At 40.7% G+C, this 19,967-nt stretch overlaps 1 protein-coding gene across 2 annotated transcripts in view; it reads left to right on the top strand.

The window, feature by feature from the left end:
* The window catches only part of LOC133617524 (sex comb on midleg-like protein 2), a 70,779-nt gene that overhangs the window by 16,534 nt on the left and 34,278 nt on the right, over positions 1 to 19,967 (top strand). The window contains exons 6-12 of one of the 2 annotated variants that reach the window (XM_061977510.2): positions 1,825 to 1,913; positions 1,980 to 2,223; positions 14,829 to 15,082; positions 15,146 to 15,233; positions 15,297 to 15,500; positions 15,568 to 15,729; positions 18,309 to 18,437. In XM_061977510.2, coding sequence (XP_061833494.1) covers positions 1,825 to 1,913; positions 1,980 to 2,223; positions 14,829 to 15,082; positions 15,146 to 15,233; positions 15,297 to 15,500; positions 15,568 to 15,729; positions 18,309 to 18,437 — 1,170 coding nt within the window. Of the gene's footprint in view, positions 1 to 1,824; positions 1,914 to 1,979; positions 2,224 to 14,828; positions 15,083 to 15,145; positions 15,501 to 15,567; positions 15,730 to 18,308; positions 18,438 to 19,967 lie in introns of both variants that reach the window. The other variant, XM_061977509.2, reaches the window with a different exon arrangement.

Raw genomic sequence — 19,967 nt, 5'->3', positions numbered from 1 at the left:
ATTGCTCTGAGCTTATCCAACAGTATAGCGTGGTTAACGGTGTCAAAGGCCTTCTGGAGGTCCAGCATGACCATGCCGCAGTATTTGCCCGTGTCCACCTCATGTTTGATGTGGTCGCTCAGATAGAGAAGGCATGTGTCAGTGGAGTGGTTAGTTCTGAAGCCGGATTGGAATTTGTACATGAGTTTATTTGTGGCAAGGTAACTATCGACCTGTTCATAAACTATTTTTTCCCATTACTTTCGAAATGGAACTGAGAATAAAACAGGTCGGTAGTTGCCAGGTTCTAATTTGCTTCCTTTTTTAAAGAGGGGAGTTACTCTTGCTATTTTGAAATCTTTTGGTACTTGGCCTTGAGTAATTGAGAGGTTTATTATGTGCGTGATGATCGGGGCAATGGTGGAGGCAGAGTCCCTGAGGAATCTGGAGGGGATATTATCAAGGCCGGTGGCCTTGTTTGGGTGGAGCGCGCTCAATTTTTGGCCACAATACCCAGCAGTATGTTTGGAGGAGGAAAGGTGAGGCCTTCAATCCCAGGAACACCATGCCTACCGTCAAGCATGGTGGTGGTAGTATTATGCTCTGGGCCTGTTTTGCTGCCAATGGAACTGGTGCTTTACAGAGAGTAAATGGGACAATGAAAAAGGAGGATTACCTCCAAATTCTTCAGGACAAGCTAAAATCATCAGCCCGGAGGTTGGGTCTTGGGCACAGTTGGGTGTTCCAACAGGACAATGACCCCAAACACACAAAAGTGGTAAAGGAATGGCTAAATCAGGCTAGAATTAAGGTTTTAGAATGGCCTTCCCAAAGTCCTGTGGACAATGCTGAAGAAACAAGTCCATGTCAGAAAACCAACACGTTTAGCTGAACTGTACCAATTTATGTCAAGAGGAGTGGTCACAAATTCAAGCAGAAGCTTGTGGATGGCTACCAAAAGCGCCTTATTGCAGGTAAACTTGCCAAGGGACATGTAAGCAAATATTAACATTGCTGTATGTATACTTTTGACCCTCACATTTTCAGTAGACCCATAATAAATTCATAAAAGAACCACACTTCATGAATGTTTTTTGTGACCAACAAGTATGTGCTCCAATCACTCTATCACAAAAAAATAAGAGTTGTAGAAATGATTGGAAACTCAAGACAGCCATGACATTATGTTCTTTACGAGTGTATGTAAACTTTTGATCGCGACTGTATATAAATATATATATATATATATATATATATATATATATAAAAAAAAATATATATATATATATATATATATATATATATATATATATATATATAAATATATATATATATATATATATATATATATATATATATATATATATATATATATATATATATATATATATATATATATAAACTGCTAGGTAAGGACCAAACCAATGCTGAGTTAATTTAACCCAGCTAAATGGGTTATATAGTCAACCCAAACGCTGGGTCATTTGTACTGCAATGCTGGGTTCCTTCTGACAAATAAATGGGTTATAACCGTCATAAGCCAGAGGTCAGTATTGCAACTTGTAGTTTTTGTAGCTGTTTAAATGACAATTATGGAACAAATGGTGATTGACAGCTGCACTTTGACTGACTGGCACCAGTCATAAATGATGACATGAAAACAAGAGACATTAAGGTCTCAAACAACATAGCTCAATGTGAAGTGATTTAAACACATTACTGTGTGAGCAACTAAGACAGGATTTGTGTACATTGAACCTGTAACAGATGAAAAACTACATGGATCCTGGATAAAGGCTCATGATTGAAGAAGGAAAGGATAAATATTGCCTTGTTTTTCTCCAGGATTTCGCATGAACGCCTCATCGTGGCCCATGTTCCTCCTGAGAACCTTGAACGGAGCGGAGATGGCTCCAGGGACAGCCTTCAAAAAGGTTCCGTTGTTTTGCCGTCGCCTCACAGGCTTCACCGCCCCGCCATGACATCATTGTCCCTTCCAGGAGCCCCCCGGGCCCCCCCAGAACCACTTCAAGCCGGGCATGAAGCTGGAGGCCGTGGACAAGAAGAACCCGCACCTCATCTGCCCCGCCACCATCGGAGAGGTGAAGGGCGAGGAAGTCTTCGTCACGTTCGACGGCTGGAGGGGCGCCTTCGACTACTGGTGCAAGTACGACTCGCGGGATATCTTCCCCGTGGGCTGGTGCTCGCTGACCAAGCACAGCCTGCAGACCCCCGGCAACAGTGGTAAGTTTGTCCACTAGAGCAGTGGTCCTCAACATTTTTTGCACCACGGACCGGTTTAATGAAGGCATTATTTTCAGGGACCGGCTTTCCACTTGTGCCAGATAAATAGAGCAAGAATAAGTGCATGAAAAATACAACTCACTATAACGCTGAATTGGTGGGAGCCCTGGCTGTGTTTCTTTGCAATGAGATGCAGATGGAAATCAGCCTTTGGCTACAATCTGTCACTTTTTATCTGTTATGTTTATTAATGTGCATTGTATCATGTCCATACTTGCCAACCCTCACGGATTTTCCGGGAGACTCCCGAAATTCAGCGCTTCTCCCGAAATTCAGGCGGACCTGAGTGACGTGTCGACAGCCTGTTTTCACGTCCGCTTTCCCACAATATAAACAGCGTGCCTGCCCAATCACGTTATAACTGTAGAATGATCGAGGGCGAGTTCTTAGTTTCTTATGTGGGTTTATTGTTAGGCAGTTTCATTAACGTCCTCCCAGCGCGGCAACAACACACAACAGCAGTCACGTTTTCGTCTACCGTAAAGCAGTTCGTCTGCCGTAAACAGCAATTTTGTGACACTCTTAAACAAGGCAATACTGCCATCTACTGTACATGCATATGTGACATTAACATCTAGGGCTTTTAGAGAGTGCAGTGCACAACTGCACACAACAAGGAGACAAAGCAGAATGCATTATCAGAGAGGGTGTTCAGCATGGTTAGAAAAATAGTGACAGAGAATAGAACAAGGATGGACAATTCAGCCCTTAACTCAACAATGAGTAGATGAGTGTTATGTGTGTGTATATGTGTAAATAAATGAACATTGAAATTCAAGTAATTCTCTTATATATATATATATATATATATATATATATATATATATATATATATATATATATATATATATATATAAATGGGTTGTACTTGTATAGCGCTTTTCTACCTTCAAGGTACTCAAAGCGCTTTGACACTACTTCCACATTTACCCATTCACACACACATTCACACACTGATGGAGGGAGCTGCCATGCAAGGCGCTAACCAGCACCCATCAGGAGCAAGGGTGAAGTGTCTTGCTCAGGACACAACGGACATGAAGAGGTTGGTACTAGGTGGGGATTGAACCAGGGACCCTCGGGTCGCGCACAGCCATTCTTCCACTGCGCCACGCCGTCATATATATATATATATATATATATATATATATATATATATATATATATATATATATATATATATATATATATATATATATATATATATATATATATGTCTTAATAAGATTATCCAAAAAATAGTGCTCGATACCGTGGTAGAGCGCAATATATGTATGTGTGGGAAAAAAATCACAAGACTACTTCATCTCTACAGGCCTGTTTCATGAGGGGTTCCCTCAATCATCAGGAGATGAAAAATCTCCTGATGATTGAGGGAACCCCTCATGAAACAGGCCTGTAGAGATGAAGTAGTCTTGTGATTTTTTTCCCACACATACACACACACATACATATATATATATATACATATATATATATATATGTCTTAATAAGGTTATCCAAAAAATAGTGCTCGATACCGTAGTAGAGCGCAATATATGTATGTGTGGGGAAAAAAATCACAAGACTATTTCATCTCTACAGGCCTGTTTCATGAGGGGGGTACCCTCAATCGTCAGGAGATTTTAATGGGAGCATTCGCATACCATGGTTTATATAGGGCACAGAGTGGGTGGGTACAGGCTGGCCTAGGGGCGTGGTGATTGGTTCATGTGTTACCTAGGAGGTGTTTACGTCTATGGCGGCATGTTGTTACAATTTCGCTGCGCTTGTTGAGGGATGACAGGTCTGGACGGTAGATAATAAACAGTTTCTCTTTCAAGCATAGGTTGCATCTTTTATTACCACTATTGTAAGGTGTGCTGGATGCAAGAATTTGCCATGTTATTGAATATTCAACATTATTGTCTTTGAGGTCCCAAATGTGTTTGCTGAGTTCTGTGGTATTTCGCAGGTTTTTGTTCCTGAAAGAAGCCTTGTGGTTGTTCCATCTGGTTTTGAATTCACCCTCGGTTAATCCTACATATGTGTCGGATGTGTTAATGTCCTTGCGTATTACCTTAGATTGGTAGACAACTGATGTTTGTAAGCATCCCCCGTTGAGGGGGCAATCAGGTTTCCTTCGACAGTTACATGCTTTGTTGGTTTTGGAGTCGTTCTGACTGGGGGTCGACGGCTCATTTGCAATTGTTTTGTTGTGGTTTGAGATGATTTGTCGTATATTGTTCATGCAGCTGTAGCTCAATTTGATGTTGTTCTTGTTGAATACTTTTCTTAGGTTGTTGTCTTTGGGAAAGTGTTTGTCAATCAGGTTGAGGAATTTGTGTCCAATGTTCGTTGAGACGTTTTTGCTGTATGGGGGGTTGTACCAGATGATGCCGTTTCGTTTTCTGTTCTTTTTTGGCTGGTTTCCTGGCGTGGGTTCATAGGTGAGGGTGAAATTGTATCCGCTTTCATCAAGGGCTTTTTGGTACGGGGGGGTTGCTTGGTCAAATTCAGCTTTGCTAGATGACAGCATCGATAGCCTTTTATTGATTCCGGTAGGTATTCTTTTCGTGGTGGTGGGTGGATGGTTGCTGTCATGGTGCACGTATTGGAGTGTTGTGTTGGGTTTCGTGAATGGTTGGTAGCTGTTATTTCTCAGGTTGAAAGTGACGTCAAGAAAGTTGACGGTTTGCTTGTTGGCTTCAATCGTGATCCGTAGGCCGTTCTCTTTGAAAATTTGGCATATGCGCTTCTTGGTATTCTCGCTGCTCCTTGGCGAGGCGCGACACACTGCCAGTCCGTCATCACGGTAAATACCAAGGTTCAGATTGAGGCTAGCGAGCTGGGAGAGGAGGAAACTCCCAACGAGCTCACACGTTTCTGCTCCGTCAAAACTTCCCATAGTGACGTCAAATGTTGCATTGTTCTTTTTTTGCCATGGTGTACTGTTGTGGATGAGAATGGAGTTTTTTGCGTGGATGATGATGTTTCTTTCGTTGCCTGTGATTGAGTCGTAGTCTGAGGCGAAGTCTAGTGCTTGAGTCAGTAGGTCTTGCGTGATGGAAGGGTAAAATTCTTCGATATCAAAGGAGATAAAGTTGTGCTGTTGTTTGTCTTGGATGTTGTTGAACCATTTGATTACTGCTGCTGTATTTCTCCATTGGTTGAGTGGTGTTTTGTCCTTGATTTTTGTGTTGACTCTGTCCAGGATTATTTTGCTGATTTTTCCTATTTCAGATTTAGTTGGGTTTATTAGTCGGCATGTTGGGTTATTTGCGAAGTTGGGTTTGTGGTCCTTCAATGTGATGAAGGCTTCCTTGTTGGCTGTGGCGTCCACCCTGTCCTCAATGTCCAGTTCAGCCGCGATCCTTTTATTTTCCAGGTGGATGTTCTGTAAGGTATTGGGTTGCGCTTTTTTGTATGATTTGGTGATGCTTCTGTCCAGTAAGGTGTGGTGTTCTGGTATGTCCATTCTGTAGAAGTTTGTGGTTTTATCGGCAGCTATGATGAGGTTGTTTACTTTCTTGATGCGCTCCTTGTCATTTTTCAGCTTGGTGAGGAGTGGGTTGCGGATTGGCTTGAATTTGACTGATTGTATCATTTTGACCATGTCGTTCTCAAAATCCTTTAGTTCCTCAACTGTGGGTGGGTTCTTGGTAGATTTGAATCCGTAAGTTTCCTTTTGCATTCCTTTTGTATCAGGGTGGAGGAAAAAATGTGCTTTCCACCGCATCCTTCTTAGGAAGTGTTCCGTCTTTTCTATGAGCCTTAGCTTGTAGTCATTCTGCGCGGGTATGGGAATGTTCTTCGTGGAGTAGTCGATGTTGAATTTTTCCATTTCTGATCGTCGTACAGTGCTCAACAAATGTCAATTTGGAGCGGAGTATATGTCTTAATAAGGTTATCCAAAAAATAGTGCTCGATACCGTAGTAGAGCGCAATATATGTATGTGTGGGGAAAAAAAATCACAAGACTATTTCATCTCTACAGGCCTGTTTCATGAGGGGGGTACCCCCAATCGTCAGGAGATTTTAATGGGAGCATTCGCATACCATGGTTTATATAGGGCACAGAGTGGGTGGGTACAGGCTGGCCTAGGGGCGTGGTGATTGGTTCATGTGTTACCTAGGAGGTGTTTACGTCTATGGCGGCATGTTGTTACAATACCATACCAGAACACCACACGTTACTGGACAGAAGCATCACCAAATCATACAAAAAAGCGCAACCCAATACCTTACAGAACATCCACCTGGAAAATAAAAGGATCGCGGCTGAACTGGACATTGAGGACAGGGTGGACGCCACAGCCAACAAGGAAGCCTTCATCACATTGAAGGACCACAAACCCAACTTCGCAAATAACCCAACATGCCGACTAATAAACCCAACTAAATCTGAAATAGGAAAAATCAGCAAAATAATCCTGGACAGAGTCAACACAAAAATCAAGGACAAAACACCACTCAACCAATGGAGAAATACAGCAGCAGTAATCAAATGGTTCAACAACATCCAAGACAAACAACAACACAACTTTATCTCCTTTGATATCGAGGAATTTTACCCTTCCATCACGCAAGACCTACTGACTCAAGCACTAGACTTCGCCTCAGACTACGACTCAATCACAGGCAACGAAAGAAACATCATCATCCACGCAAAAAACTCCATTCTCATCCACAACAGTACACCATGGCAAAAAAAGAACAATGCAACATTTGACGTCACTATGGGAAGTTTTGACGGAGCAGAAACGTGTGAACTCGTTGGGAGTTTCCTCCTCTCCCAGCTCGCTAGCCTCAATCTGAACCTTGGTATTTACCGTGATGACGGACTGGCAGTGTGTCGCGCCTCGCCAAGGAGCAGCGAGAATACCAAGAAGCGCATATGCCAAATTTTCAAAGAGAACGGCCTACGGATCACGATTGAAGCCAACAAGCAAACCGTCAACTTTCTTGACGTCACTTTCAACCTGAGAAATAACAGCTACCAACCATTCACGAAACCCAACACAACACTCCAATACGTGCACCATGACAGCAACCATCCACCCACCACCACGAAAAGAATACCTACCGGAATCAATAAAAGGCTATCGATGCTGTCATCTAGCAAAGCTGAATTTGACCAAGCAACCCCCCCGTACCAAAAAGCCCTTGATGAAAGCGGATACAATTTCACCCTCACCTATGAACCCACGCCAGGAAACCAGCCAAAAAAGAACAGAAAACGAAACGGCATCATCTGGTACAACCCCCCATACAGCAAAAAACGTCTCAACGAACATTGGACACAAATTCCTCAACCTGATTGACAAACACTTTCCCAAAGACAACAACCTAAGAAAAGTATTCAACAAGAATAACATCAAATTGAGCTACAGCTGCATGAACAATATACGACAAATCATCTCAAACCACAACAAAACAATTGCAAATGAGCCGTCGACCCCCAGTCAGAACGACTCCAAAACCAACAAAGCATGTAACTGTCGAAAGAAACCTGATTGCCCCCTCAACGGGGGATGCTTACAAACATCAGTTGTCTACCAATCTAAGGTAATACGCAAGGACATTAACACATCCGACACATATGTAGGATTAACCGAGGGTGAATTCAAAACCAGATGGAACAACCACAAGGCTTCTTTCAGGAACCAAAACCTGCGAAATACCACAGAACTCAGCAAACACATTTGGGACCTCAAAGACAATAATGTTGAATATTCAATAACATGGCAAATTCTTGCATCCAGCACACCTTACAATAGTGGTAATAAAAGATGCAACCTATGCTTGAAAGAGAAACTGTTTATTATCTACCGTCCAGACCTGTCATCCCTCAACAAGCGCAGCGAAATTGTAACAACATGCCGCCATAGACGTAAACACCTCCTAGGTAACACATGAACCAATCACCACGCCCCTAGGCCAGCCTGTACCCACCCACTCTGTGCCCTATATAAACCATGGTATGCGAATGCTCCCATTAAAATCTCCTGACGATTGAGGGTACCCCCCTCATGAAACAGGCCTGTAGAGATGAAATAGTCTTGTGATTTTTTTCCCCCACACATACATATATATATATATATATATATATATATATATATATATATATATATATATATATATTAGAGATGCGCGGTTTGCGGACACAACCGCGGAGTCCGCGGATTATCCGCGGGTCAGGCGGTTGAAATAAAAAAAAAATTAGATTTTATCCGCGGGTCGGGTCGGGCGGTTGAAATAAAAAAAAATTAGATTTTAAATAGATTCAGGCGGGTGGCATTTAAACCAATTCGGAAATATATATACATAGTTAAATGTTGTTGCCCACATACGAAAAACGAGCAGGCACCTGCAGCATATGCCGCAACAGAAGAAGAAAAAAAAGAAGAGATGGACACTTTTACGGAGCGGAGAAGGGACGCCTCCGGGAGCCGTAGCTGAGGTGATCCGCGAGAAGGGCCCGACGCACGTCCAGGGTCACCACCGCGCCCACCGCACCGACACCCCGCCTCGTCCGCCTTCGCCGCGGCCGGCGTCACGCGCAGCAGGTAAGCAGCTTACCTGCCCGCCACCCCCGTGGCTGGGGGCTCGTAACAGGGGTCACTCCGCGCGCTCCGCCCGCGCAGCTTACCTGCCCGCCACCCCCGTTGCCGGGGGCGCGTAACAGGGGTCACTCCGCGCGCAGTGCGCTCACGAAAGGGGTGGGGCTCACCCTGGTGAGCCGAGTGGGCCACTTTTGGTAAGCAGAACTGGCGCTGCGGGATGAACCGAACGCCGGGTTAAGGCGTCCGATGCCGACGCTCATCAGACCCCAGAAAAGGTGTTGGTTGATATAGACAGCAGGACGGTGGCCATGGAAGTCGGAACCCGGTAAGGAGTGTGTAACAACCCACCTGCCGAATCAACTAGCCCTGAAAATGGATGGCGCTGGAGCGTCGGGCCCATACCCGGCCGTCGCCGGCAGCGAGAGCCGCGAGGGCTAGGCCGCAACGAGTAGGATGGCCGCTGCGGTACACGCTGAAGCCTCGGGCGCGAGCCCGGGTGGAGCCGCCGCGGGTGCGAGGGACATCGCACCTCCACGCACTTGGAGGTGCGCTCAGCGCGGCTCCCAGATGATTGCGCACTGGTGTGCGTCTGGGCCGTGACAGCGTGGCACGCGAATGTCTCTGCTGCATTGGATCAGTCTCCTTTCTTTAACAGGCAAAAGCTTTATAACCTCACTAATGCCTTGCATCGTCTATATTAGATATATAACAGCGGGCGGATGCGGTTTTGATTAAATGTTAGATCGGGTGGATGGCGGATGGTTGACTACTTTTGTGATGCGGTTGCGGATGAAATAATTGCCTATCCGCGCATCTCTATATATATTTAGCTAGAATTCACTGAAAGTCAAGTATTTCTTCTATCTATATATATATATATATATGAGAAATACTTGACTTGGTGAATTCTAGCTGTATATATACTCCTCCCCTCTTAACCACGCCCCCCCACCTTCGGAGGTCTCAAGGTTGGCAAGTATGATCATGTCACAAAGTTGTAACAAATATAACAAATGGTGACTTCCTATGAAGAGTTTTATTGTTCATCTATAAACAAGCTTATTGGTGTGTCTAGTGCACAGGTGTCAAACTCAAGGCCCGCGGACCAGATTTGGCCCTGCACGCATTTTATATGGCCCGCAAAAGCCTGGAAATAATGTGTCAATAAAACACCTTATATTTTCTCTCATTACTTTCTTACTAAAAAGGTATTAGTTTTTTTTTCCTAGTTTGACAGGGGAGGAAAAATAGTGTCCAATATTGCAACAAATATTACTTTGTTGGTCAAAATCCAAATAAATACTTAAATATCTGCTTAAGTTATGATTTCGAAGCAAGTTATCCATCAAATTGTACACTATAAAAATGACCAATAGATTTTACTGTAAAATTTAGGGAGCTTTTTTTTTTTTTCCAGCATATTACTGTAAGTTGGAAGAAAAAAACGACCAATGTTTGTTTTTTTATAGTAAAATTCTGTCGGCTGAGCTGTCAAATTTTTTGATTTTTTTTGATTTTTTTACTGTAAAATCCACGGTTGATTATTTTATGGTATCACATTTTATTATGGTAAAAAACTGGGATCTGAGTTGCCAAAATAAAATTAAACAGCAGTACTGTATTTATATTTACAGTAATATGTTGTAAAAATAATAATAAAAAACACCATATATTTTACAGTAAAATATTTTACTGGCAACTAAGCCACAGTTGTTTTTTTTTACTCTTTACGTAAACTTTTTTAAATATTTCAATTTATAGGAAAATTAATTAATTATTTACTGTTACAAGCTGCCCTCTAATGGCAGCCATGACTGCGGTGTGACCCTCAATGAAAACAAGTTTGACAGCCCTGGTCTAGTAGGACAGGCCAAAGTTAAGTCGGAAAAAAATGCAGTCCTTTATAAATTATTTAATGATTCTCTACGGCCCGGTAGCAAATGCGTCAGGGATCGGTACCGGTCCCCGGACCGGTGGTTGGGGACCACTGCACTCTGCATTCTGGGACGCCTGTTCGCCAGACAAAGTCAAACATCACAGTTTGAGCAGTGTTTTGATGAGAGATCAACCCGAATGGGGTTTTTTTCAGGTCCGATACTGATACCGATTATTAGTACCGTATTTTTCGGACTATAAGTCGCAGTTTTTTTCATAGTTTGGCCGGGCTCCAGTATGACTTATATATGTTTTTTTCCTTTTTTATTATGCATTTTCGGCAAGTGCGACTTATACTCCGGTGCGACTTATACTCCGAAAAATACGGTAGTCAGGAGGTTGATAATCGATATTTGGAGGTGATATTCATGTGTAGTAAAAGTTCATTATAGATGAATATTATAGGTCAGTAAACATCTGGACAAGGATTTAAGTTGTTTTTTTAACATTCTTTTTTTAGTAAAGGTGGGGCCAATAGTGACATAATGTTTGATGTTGTGTTTTAATTTATCATCAAAAAACATCAAACACCTTTATCACGTGTGTCTAAGAGGAGCATCAACAAAAATATGACATTTGTCTACATCACAATAACTCATCTCCTCCACTTTATGGATTTAATATTTTGTAAGGTTTCCTCTAGAGATGTCCGATAATATCAGACTGCCAATATTTTCGGCCGATAAATGCTTTAAAATGTGATATCGGAAATTATCGGTATCGGTTTCAAAAAGTAAAATGTATGACTTTTTCAAATGCCGCTGTGTACACGGACGTAGGGAGAAGTACAGAGCGCCAATAAACCTTAAAGGCACTGCTTTTGCGTGGCGGCTCAATAATGTAATTTCTACGACTTTTCACACACACAAGTGAATGCCACGCATACTTGGTCAACAGCCATACAGGTCACACTGAGGGTGGCCTTATAAACAACTTTAACACTGTTACAAATATGCGCCACACTGTGAACCCACACCAAACAAGAATGACAAACACATTTCGGGAGAACATCCGCACCGTAACACAACATAAACACAACAGAACAAATACCCAGAATCCCTTGGGACGCTACAATATAACCCCCCCCTCCCCCTACCCCCCTCAGCCCCGCCCACCTCAACCTCCTCATGCTCTCTCAGGGAGAGCATGTCCCAAATTCCAAGCTGCTGTTTTGAGGCATGTTAAAAAAAATAATGCACTTTGTGACTTCAATAATAAATATGGCAGTGCCATGTTGGCATTTTTTTCCCCATAACTTGAGTTGATTTATTTTGGAAAACCTTGTTACATTGTTTAATGCATCCAGCGGGGCATCACAACAAAATTAGGCATAATAATGTGTTAATTCCACGACTGTATATATCTGTATCGGTTGATATCGGAATCGGTAATTAAGAGTAGGACAATATCGGAATATCGGCAAAAAAGCCATTATCGGACATCTCTAGTTGAGACATTTTTCAAGATGGCTGACATCACTTCTTCAAGAAAGTATGAGACTGTGTGAGCTGCTGCCTCACCTTGACTTATATAATCACCTTATATGAAATGCTTTTCTCATGTAGAGCAGTGCTTAATACTTCAATAATGTTTTTTTCAATACTAAATACTGCTATCATATGTGTATATATTGCATCTTCCCATGTACGCAAGTTATATTTGGGAAAAAAAAGGGTCCGACACCAATAAAAATAATTTAAAAAAAAAGAAGCCCATACTGACAAATGTCAAAATGCCGAATTGGTCACTAAAAAAGGTTAGTGTTACAGAATTCCAGGAATTTGAGAATTTCCAGGAAAACTAGAATTTGGTTTGGAACTTGGGAAAGTGTTAGTTTGAATTAGAGATGTCCGATAATGGCATTTTTGCCGATATTGTCCAACTCTTAATTACCGATTCCGATATCAACCGATACCGATATGTACAGTGGTGGAATGAACACATTATTATGCCTAATTTTGTTGTAATGCCCCGCTGGATGCATTAAACAATGTAACAAGGTTTTCCAAAATAAATCAACTCAAGTTATGGTAAAAAAAATGCCAACATGGCACTGCCATATTTATTATTGAAGTCACAAAGTGCATTATTTCTTTTAACATGCCTCAAAACAGCAGCTTGGAATTTGGGACATGCTCTCCCTGAGAGAGCATGAGGAGGTTGAGGTGGGCAGGGTTTTTGGGTAGGGGGTAGCGGGGGGTGTATATTGTAGCGTCCCGGAAGAGTTAGTGCTGCAAGGGATTCTGGGTATTTGTTCTGTTGTGTTACGGTGCGGATGTTCTCCCGAAACGTGTTCGTCATTCTTGTTTGGTGTGGGCTCACAGTGTGGCGCATATTTGTAACAGTGTTAAAGTTGTTTATTCTGCCACCCCCAGTGTGACCTGTATGGTTGTTGACAAAGTATGCGTGCATTCACTTGAGTGTGTGAAAAGCCGTAGATATTATGTGATTGGGCCAGCACGCAAAGGCAGTGCCTTTAAGGTTTATTGGCGCTCTGTACTTCTCCCTACGTCCGTGTACACAGCGGCGTTTTAAAAAGTCATACATTTTAACTTATACCGATAATTTCCGATATTACATTTTAAAGCATTTATCGGCCGATAATATCGGCAGTCCGATATTATTGGACATCCCTACTAAATACTGCTATCATATGTGTATATATTGCATCTGCCATGTACGCAAGTTTTATTTTGGGGAAAAAAAAGAGGCCGACACCAATAAATTAAAAAAAAGAAGCCTATACTGACAAATGTCAAATTGGTCACTAAAAAAGGTTAGCGTTACAGAATTCCAGGAATTTGAGAATTTGCAGGAAAACTAGAATTTGGTTTGGAACTTGGGAAAGTGTTAGTTTGAATGTCCAGGGTGAGTGTTAATGTTGGAATGCTTTGAATAGGTCCCTGTCACTTCAAAGGAAACTTCCTGGAAATAATTAAACACTTTCTGTTGGTCACAGGCAAGCAAAATGACACTGAGGCCATTGGAAACTTTGCACAAACAATCGCTCAAAATCCTTGAGCGAAAACCACAACACCACCATCACGGTTTAGTTCTCCAAAAATATAGATTGTTTAAATTTAGCTAACATTCAAAGATTAGCATCAATACGAATGGCCCATCGAATCCTAAATAGCACTGCACCAGCGCCACTTAAGCACTTTGTTCAGTTTACATCAATCAATCAATCAATCAATCAATCTTTATTTATATAGCCCTAAATCACAAGTGCTCACTGCTGTGACAACTAGAAACACCAGCCTCCACCAGGGGGCAGTGTAGCGTACCCAGATGTATGGAACGACCTCACATCAAACTTGAAAAGTCGAACAGATGACTCTTCATTCATAATTGAAGTTAAAAAGTGGCTTTGGAGCAATCAAAGCTGCTCACACGGTCACTAAGGTGGCCACTATGATTGACACATCAACTTAATGTGTATTATATTTATCCATGAGAGCATTTTTGCTGTAAATTGTGAGGTGTGTCTGTTAAAATCATGGTTGTTTTTATAAATGATGACAAATATGAACAAGAGCATGTATTGTCTTTGTGTGATGATGTAAATGAGGTGTGGTTGTATTGTATATTAAGTATGTCTCAATGGAAGGACATTTTATGACTTTTCTTAATTTGATTACATGCTACAGTATGATTTTATTGCATGATTTTTGTATCTCTTTAATTTAGGTAGCCAGGGACTGCAGATGAGCTATTTAGCTGTCTTTGAGCTTAATGTTTCTGTGCATTGTCCCTTCAAATAAAGACTAAACTAATAAAACTTTCTAGGTGTAGTTGCATATATTTTTTAATTTTTTTAAACTATTGTGAGTACGGCTGCCATCAGAGATGAAGCCATAAATTAGCCGCGCCGTATTACAAGCCGCAGGGTTCAAAGTGTATGATAAAAGTAACGGCTTATAGTCTGGAAGTTGTGCGGAGTGATTTGTTGGCGTACCACTAGATGGAGCCTTCCTTTTACCAGGTCTTTTTCTGGACATATGCCACAGTAATGGCCTAATATCACAGCGTGAGACGTTGACATGTGCCGTCTTTCTGTCACAGTCACGCTGCCCAAGAACGTGCCAGTTGTGTCTCCGTCGTCACCCTCCAAGCCCAGCAGGCGGTCCCTGCAGGCCCCCTACAGACTCTCCAACCCGCTGCCCCAGCTGCCCGTCAGGAAGGGCGTACGGGGTCGCCGGCCCAAGAGCGAGACCCTGGCCCTCCTCAAAGCCGCAGCCGAGGCGGCGGCGGCCCAAAGCGACGCCCAGCTGGTGCCTCGGCCGCACAAAAAGAGGGGCCCCAAACCAGGAAGCAAGGTGAGAGCACGTGGTCTTTGGCGGGGAACCATCACCAACTTTAATCCTGACCTGTGTCTGCAGAGAAAACCCAAGGTTCTCCAAAGGTCGTCGCATCCAGTCCAGGTCCCACGCGGGATCCCCGCCGGCTCGCCGTCTGCCGTCTCAACAGGTGCAGGTGGAGTCCGCTCCCGGCGACCACGCCCCCCGTCTCACCTTGCCTTCCCTGTCCCAGTGTGCGTCTACGTCGACAAGCGCGGGAGCTGCGGCCCGCACTTGGACCGCAAGCAAGTGCAGCATCTGCCGGACCACTTTGGCCCGGGGCCCGCCAATACCGTGCTGCAGCAGGCGGTCCAGTCCTGCTTGGACTGCGCCTACCAGCCCAAAGTCCTGCTGGGCGCCCTGCACACGCACTCGGGGGGCGGCGAGGTGGTCAGAGGTACGCTCTTCGCCGTGGCACACGCCAACACGTGTCCGCTTTCTGACGTGTTCTTGCTTGGGCCCAGTGAGGACCGACGGGGGGGTCCGCCTGGTCAAACTCCCCTCCGCCGCCAGCGCCGCCTTCGTGCTGCGCTTCTTGGAGACCGTGTGTCGTCACCTGCAGTGTGACAACCTGTTCAGCAGCCAGCCCTGCAGCCATTACGACCACTACCACAGGACCAAGTCAGGTAAAAAACACTGCCAATCCATTCACTAACACAGTGTGGCTGTAGGCGACCCCCAGCAGTATGATCTGGCTCTACATGCGCTGTAAAATGTTGCTTTTTTGTGTATTCTAAATAGGAAAGAAACACTAGTAAGAGGTGGCTTTTTATTTTTGTGTATTCTAAATAGGAAAGAAAGACTAGTAAGAGGTGGCTTTCTCTTTGTTGTGTATTCTAAAAAAAAAAAGAAACACTAGGAGGAGGCGGCTTTCTCTTTTTTTGCATATTCTAAATAGAAAAGAAACACTATAGGACGTGGCTTTCTCTTTTTTTTGTGTATTCTAAATAGGAAATAAACACTAGTAAGAGGCGGCTTTCTCTTTTTTTTGTGTATTCTAAATAGGTAAGAAACGCTAGTAAGAGGCAGCTTTCTCTTTTTTTTTTGGTGTATTCTAAATAGGAAAGAAACACTAGTAAGAGACGGCTTTCTCTTTTTTTGTGTATTCTAAATAGGAAAGAAAACACTAGTAAGAGGCGGCTTTCTCTTTTTTTGTGTATTCTAAATAGGAAAGAAACGTTAGTAAGAGGTGGCTTTCTCTTTTTTTGTGTATTCTAAAAAGGAAAGAAACGCTAGTAAGAGGCGGCATTCTCTTTGTTTGCATATTCTAAATAGGAAAGAAATGCTAATAAGAGGCAGCTTTCTCTTTTTTTGCGTATTCTAAATAGGAAACAAACTCTATAGGAGGTGGCTTTCTCTTTTTTTGTGTATTCTAAATAGGAAAGAAACGCTAGTAAGAGGTGTCTTTCTCGCTTTTTGTGTATTCTAAATAGGTAAGAAACGCTAGTAAGAGGCAGCTTTCTCTTTTTTTTTTGGTGTATTCTAAATAGGAAAGAAACACTAGTAAGAGGCGGCTTTCTCTTTTTTTTGTGTATTCTAAATAGGAAAGAAACGTTAGTAAGAGGTGGCTTTCTCTTTTTTTGTGTATTCTAAATAGGAAAGAAACACTAGTAAGAGGTGGCTTTGTCTTTGTATACATATTCTAAATAGGAAAGAAATGCTTGTAAGAGGTGGCTCTCTCTTTTTTGTGTGTTCTAATAGGAAAGAAACGCTAGTAAGAGGCGGCATTCTCTTTGTTTGCATATTCTAAATAGGAAATAAATGCTAATAAGAGGCAGCTTTCTCTCTCTTTTTTTGCGTATTCTAAATAGGAAATAAACACTAGTAAGAGGCGGCTCTTTTTTTGCATATTCTAAATAGGAAAGAAACACTAGTAAGAGGTGGCTTTGTCTTTTTTTGTGTATTCTAAATAGGAAAGAAACACTAGTATGAGGTGGCTTTGTCTTTGTATGCATATTCTAAATAGGAAAGAAACGCTAGTAAGAGGTGGCTTTCTCGCTTTTTGTGTATTTTAAATAGGAAAGAAACGCTAGTAAGAGGCAGCTTTCTCTTTTTTTTGGGTGTATTCTAAATAGGAAAGAAACACTAGTAAGAGGCGGCTTTCTCCTTTTTTTTTGTATTCTAAATAGGAAAGAAACGTTAGTAAGAGGTGGCTTTCTCTTTTTTTGTGTATTCTAAATAGGAAAGAAACACTAGTAAGAGGTGGCTTTGTCTTTGTATGCATATTCTAAATAGGAAAGAAACGCTAGTAAGAGGTGGCGTTCTCTTTTTTGTGTGTTCTAATAGGAAAGAAACACTAGTAAGAGGCAGCTTTCTCTTTCTCTTTTTTTGCGTATTCTAAATAAGAAAGAAACACTATGGCTTTCTCTTTTTTGTGTATTCTAAATAGGAAAGAATCACTAGTAAGAGGTGGCTTTCTCTTTTTGTGTATTCTAAATAGAAAAGAAACGCTAGTAAGAGGCGGCTTTCTCTTTTTTTGTGTATTCTAAATAGGAAATAAACACTAGTAAGAGGCGGCTTTCTCTCTTTTTGTGTATACATGAATTATGACACAAACAAACAAGTAAACAACAATTAATGAACAATTTATCTCATTTGAATACGTGCAACCAAATCTCCAGAATAAATGAATAAGGGGTTCGACCTGCCACTACTCTCATTCTAATAAACAGCTGCGAAAGCAGTGAAAAGTCTCAACAAGTACAAATGCAGAACAACATAATGCAGCAACACAACAACACAAAGCCACATTGGAAGTGACACAGACAAGTTTCGGCGACTCACTAACTTCCTGAGACAGAACTTTGAAAAGGTGTAAAGTAGGAAGTTGTCAAAGTAAGAGTCATAAACGTAACAATTTACAGTATTAATCATATATTATTATTATTAACATAAAATGTTAATTTTCAACATTTCTCCACAGGAAGTTGCTCGGCTGTCACTTGTGTTTTGTCAGTGGATCCGAGTTGTGTTGTGGCTTTTGCAGTGGTGCTGTAGCTGAAAGTTGTTGTCTTGGTGTGAGCATTCTCAGCCGCCATTTTTGTTTTGCCGCCTGACGGCAATGGCAGACAGACTTGAGTAACATTAACGTCCTCATCATTAAAAGTGCTACACTTCATAAATGCAATGTTTTCCTTCTTCTAGTGTCGAATATCCGAAGTTGTCATGTTTTTGTGTAGTACCTCAAACTGTTGTGTTGTTGTAGTGAAAGAGGAGGCGCTGGACACGTCGTTGCTGGCTCGGGTCGGCAAGCGAAGCCTCGCCGGGGTGTCGCCGCCATACGCCGCGCCGCTCTCTCCCAAACATGTACGCACCGACGCCCACCCTTCAGAAGGTATACTATACTACATTACTATTATTTATCTTATTATATTCATCACATTATGTTGTTATATTCATCACTTTATGTTATTATATTCATCACTTTGTTGTTATATTCATCACATTATGTTATTATATTCATCACTTTGTTGTTATATTCATCACATTATGTTATTATATTCATCACTTTGTTGTTATATTCATCACATTATCTTTGTTGTTATATTCATCACATTGTTATTATATTCATCACTTTGTTGTTATATTCATCACATTATGTTATTATATTCATCACTTTGTTATTATATTCATCACATTATGTTATTATATTCATCACTTTGTTGTTATATTCATCACATTGTTATTATATTCATCACTTTGTTGTTATATTCATCACATTGTTATTATATTCATCATTATGTTGTTATATTCATCACATTGTTATTATATTCATCACTTTGTTATATTCATCACTTTGTTGTTATATTCATCACATTATGTTATTATATTCATCACTTTGTTGTTATATTCATCACATTGTTATTATATTCATCACATTGTTATTATATTCATCACATTGTTATTATATTCATCACTTTGTTGTTATATTCATCACATTATGTTATATTCATCACTTTGTTGTTATATTCATCACATTGTTATTATATTCATCATTATGTTGTTATATTCATCACATTGTTATTATATTCATCACTTTGTTGTTATATTCATCACTTTGTTGTTATATTCATCACATTATGTTATTATATTCATCACTTTGTTGTTATATTCATCACATTATGTTATTATATTCATCACTTTGTTGTTATATTCATCACATTATGTTATTATATTCATCACTTTGTTGTTATATTCATCACATTGTTATTATATTCATCACTTTGTTGTTATATTCATGACTTTGTTGTTATATTCATCACATTATGTTATTATATTCATCACTTTGTTGTTATATTCATCACATTATGTTATTATATTCATCACATTATGTTATTATATTCATCACTTTGTTGTTATATTCATGACTTTGTTGTTATATTCATCACATTATGTTATTATATTCATCACTTTGTTGTTATATTCATCACATTATGTTATTATATTCATCACATTATGTTATTATATTCATCACTTTGTTGTTATATTCATGACTTTGTTGTTATATTCATCACATTATGTTATTATATTCATCACTTTGTTGTTATATTCATCACATTATGTTATTATATTCATCACTTTGTTGTTATATTCATCACATTGTTATTATATTCATCACTTTGTTGTTATATTCATCACATTGTTATTATATTCATCATTATGTTGTTATATTCATCACATTGTTATTATATTCATCACTTTGTTATATTCATCACTTTGTTGTTATATTCATCACATTATGTTATTATATTCATCACTTTGTTGTTATATTCATCACATTATGTTATTATATTCATCACTTTGTTGTTATATTCATCACATTATGTTATTATATTCATCACATTATGTTATTATATTCATCACT

Source organism: Nerophis lumbriciformis, linkage group LG18, assembly GCF_033978685.3.
Source record: "Nerophis lumbriciformis linkage group LG18, RoL_Nlum_v2.1, whole genome shotgun sequence".
In the NCBI taxonomy this organism is placed as follows: domain Eukaryota; kingdom Metazoa; phylum Chordata; class Actinopteri; order Syngnathiformes; family Syngnathidae; genus Nerophis; species Nerophis lumbriciformis.
This window is presented reverse-complemented; position numbering and strand designations above follow the sequence as displayed.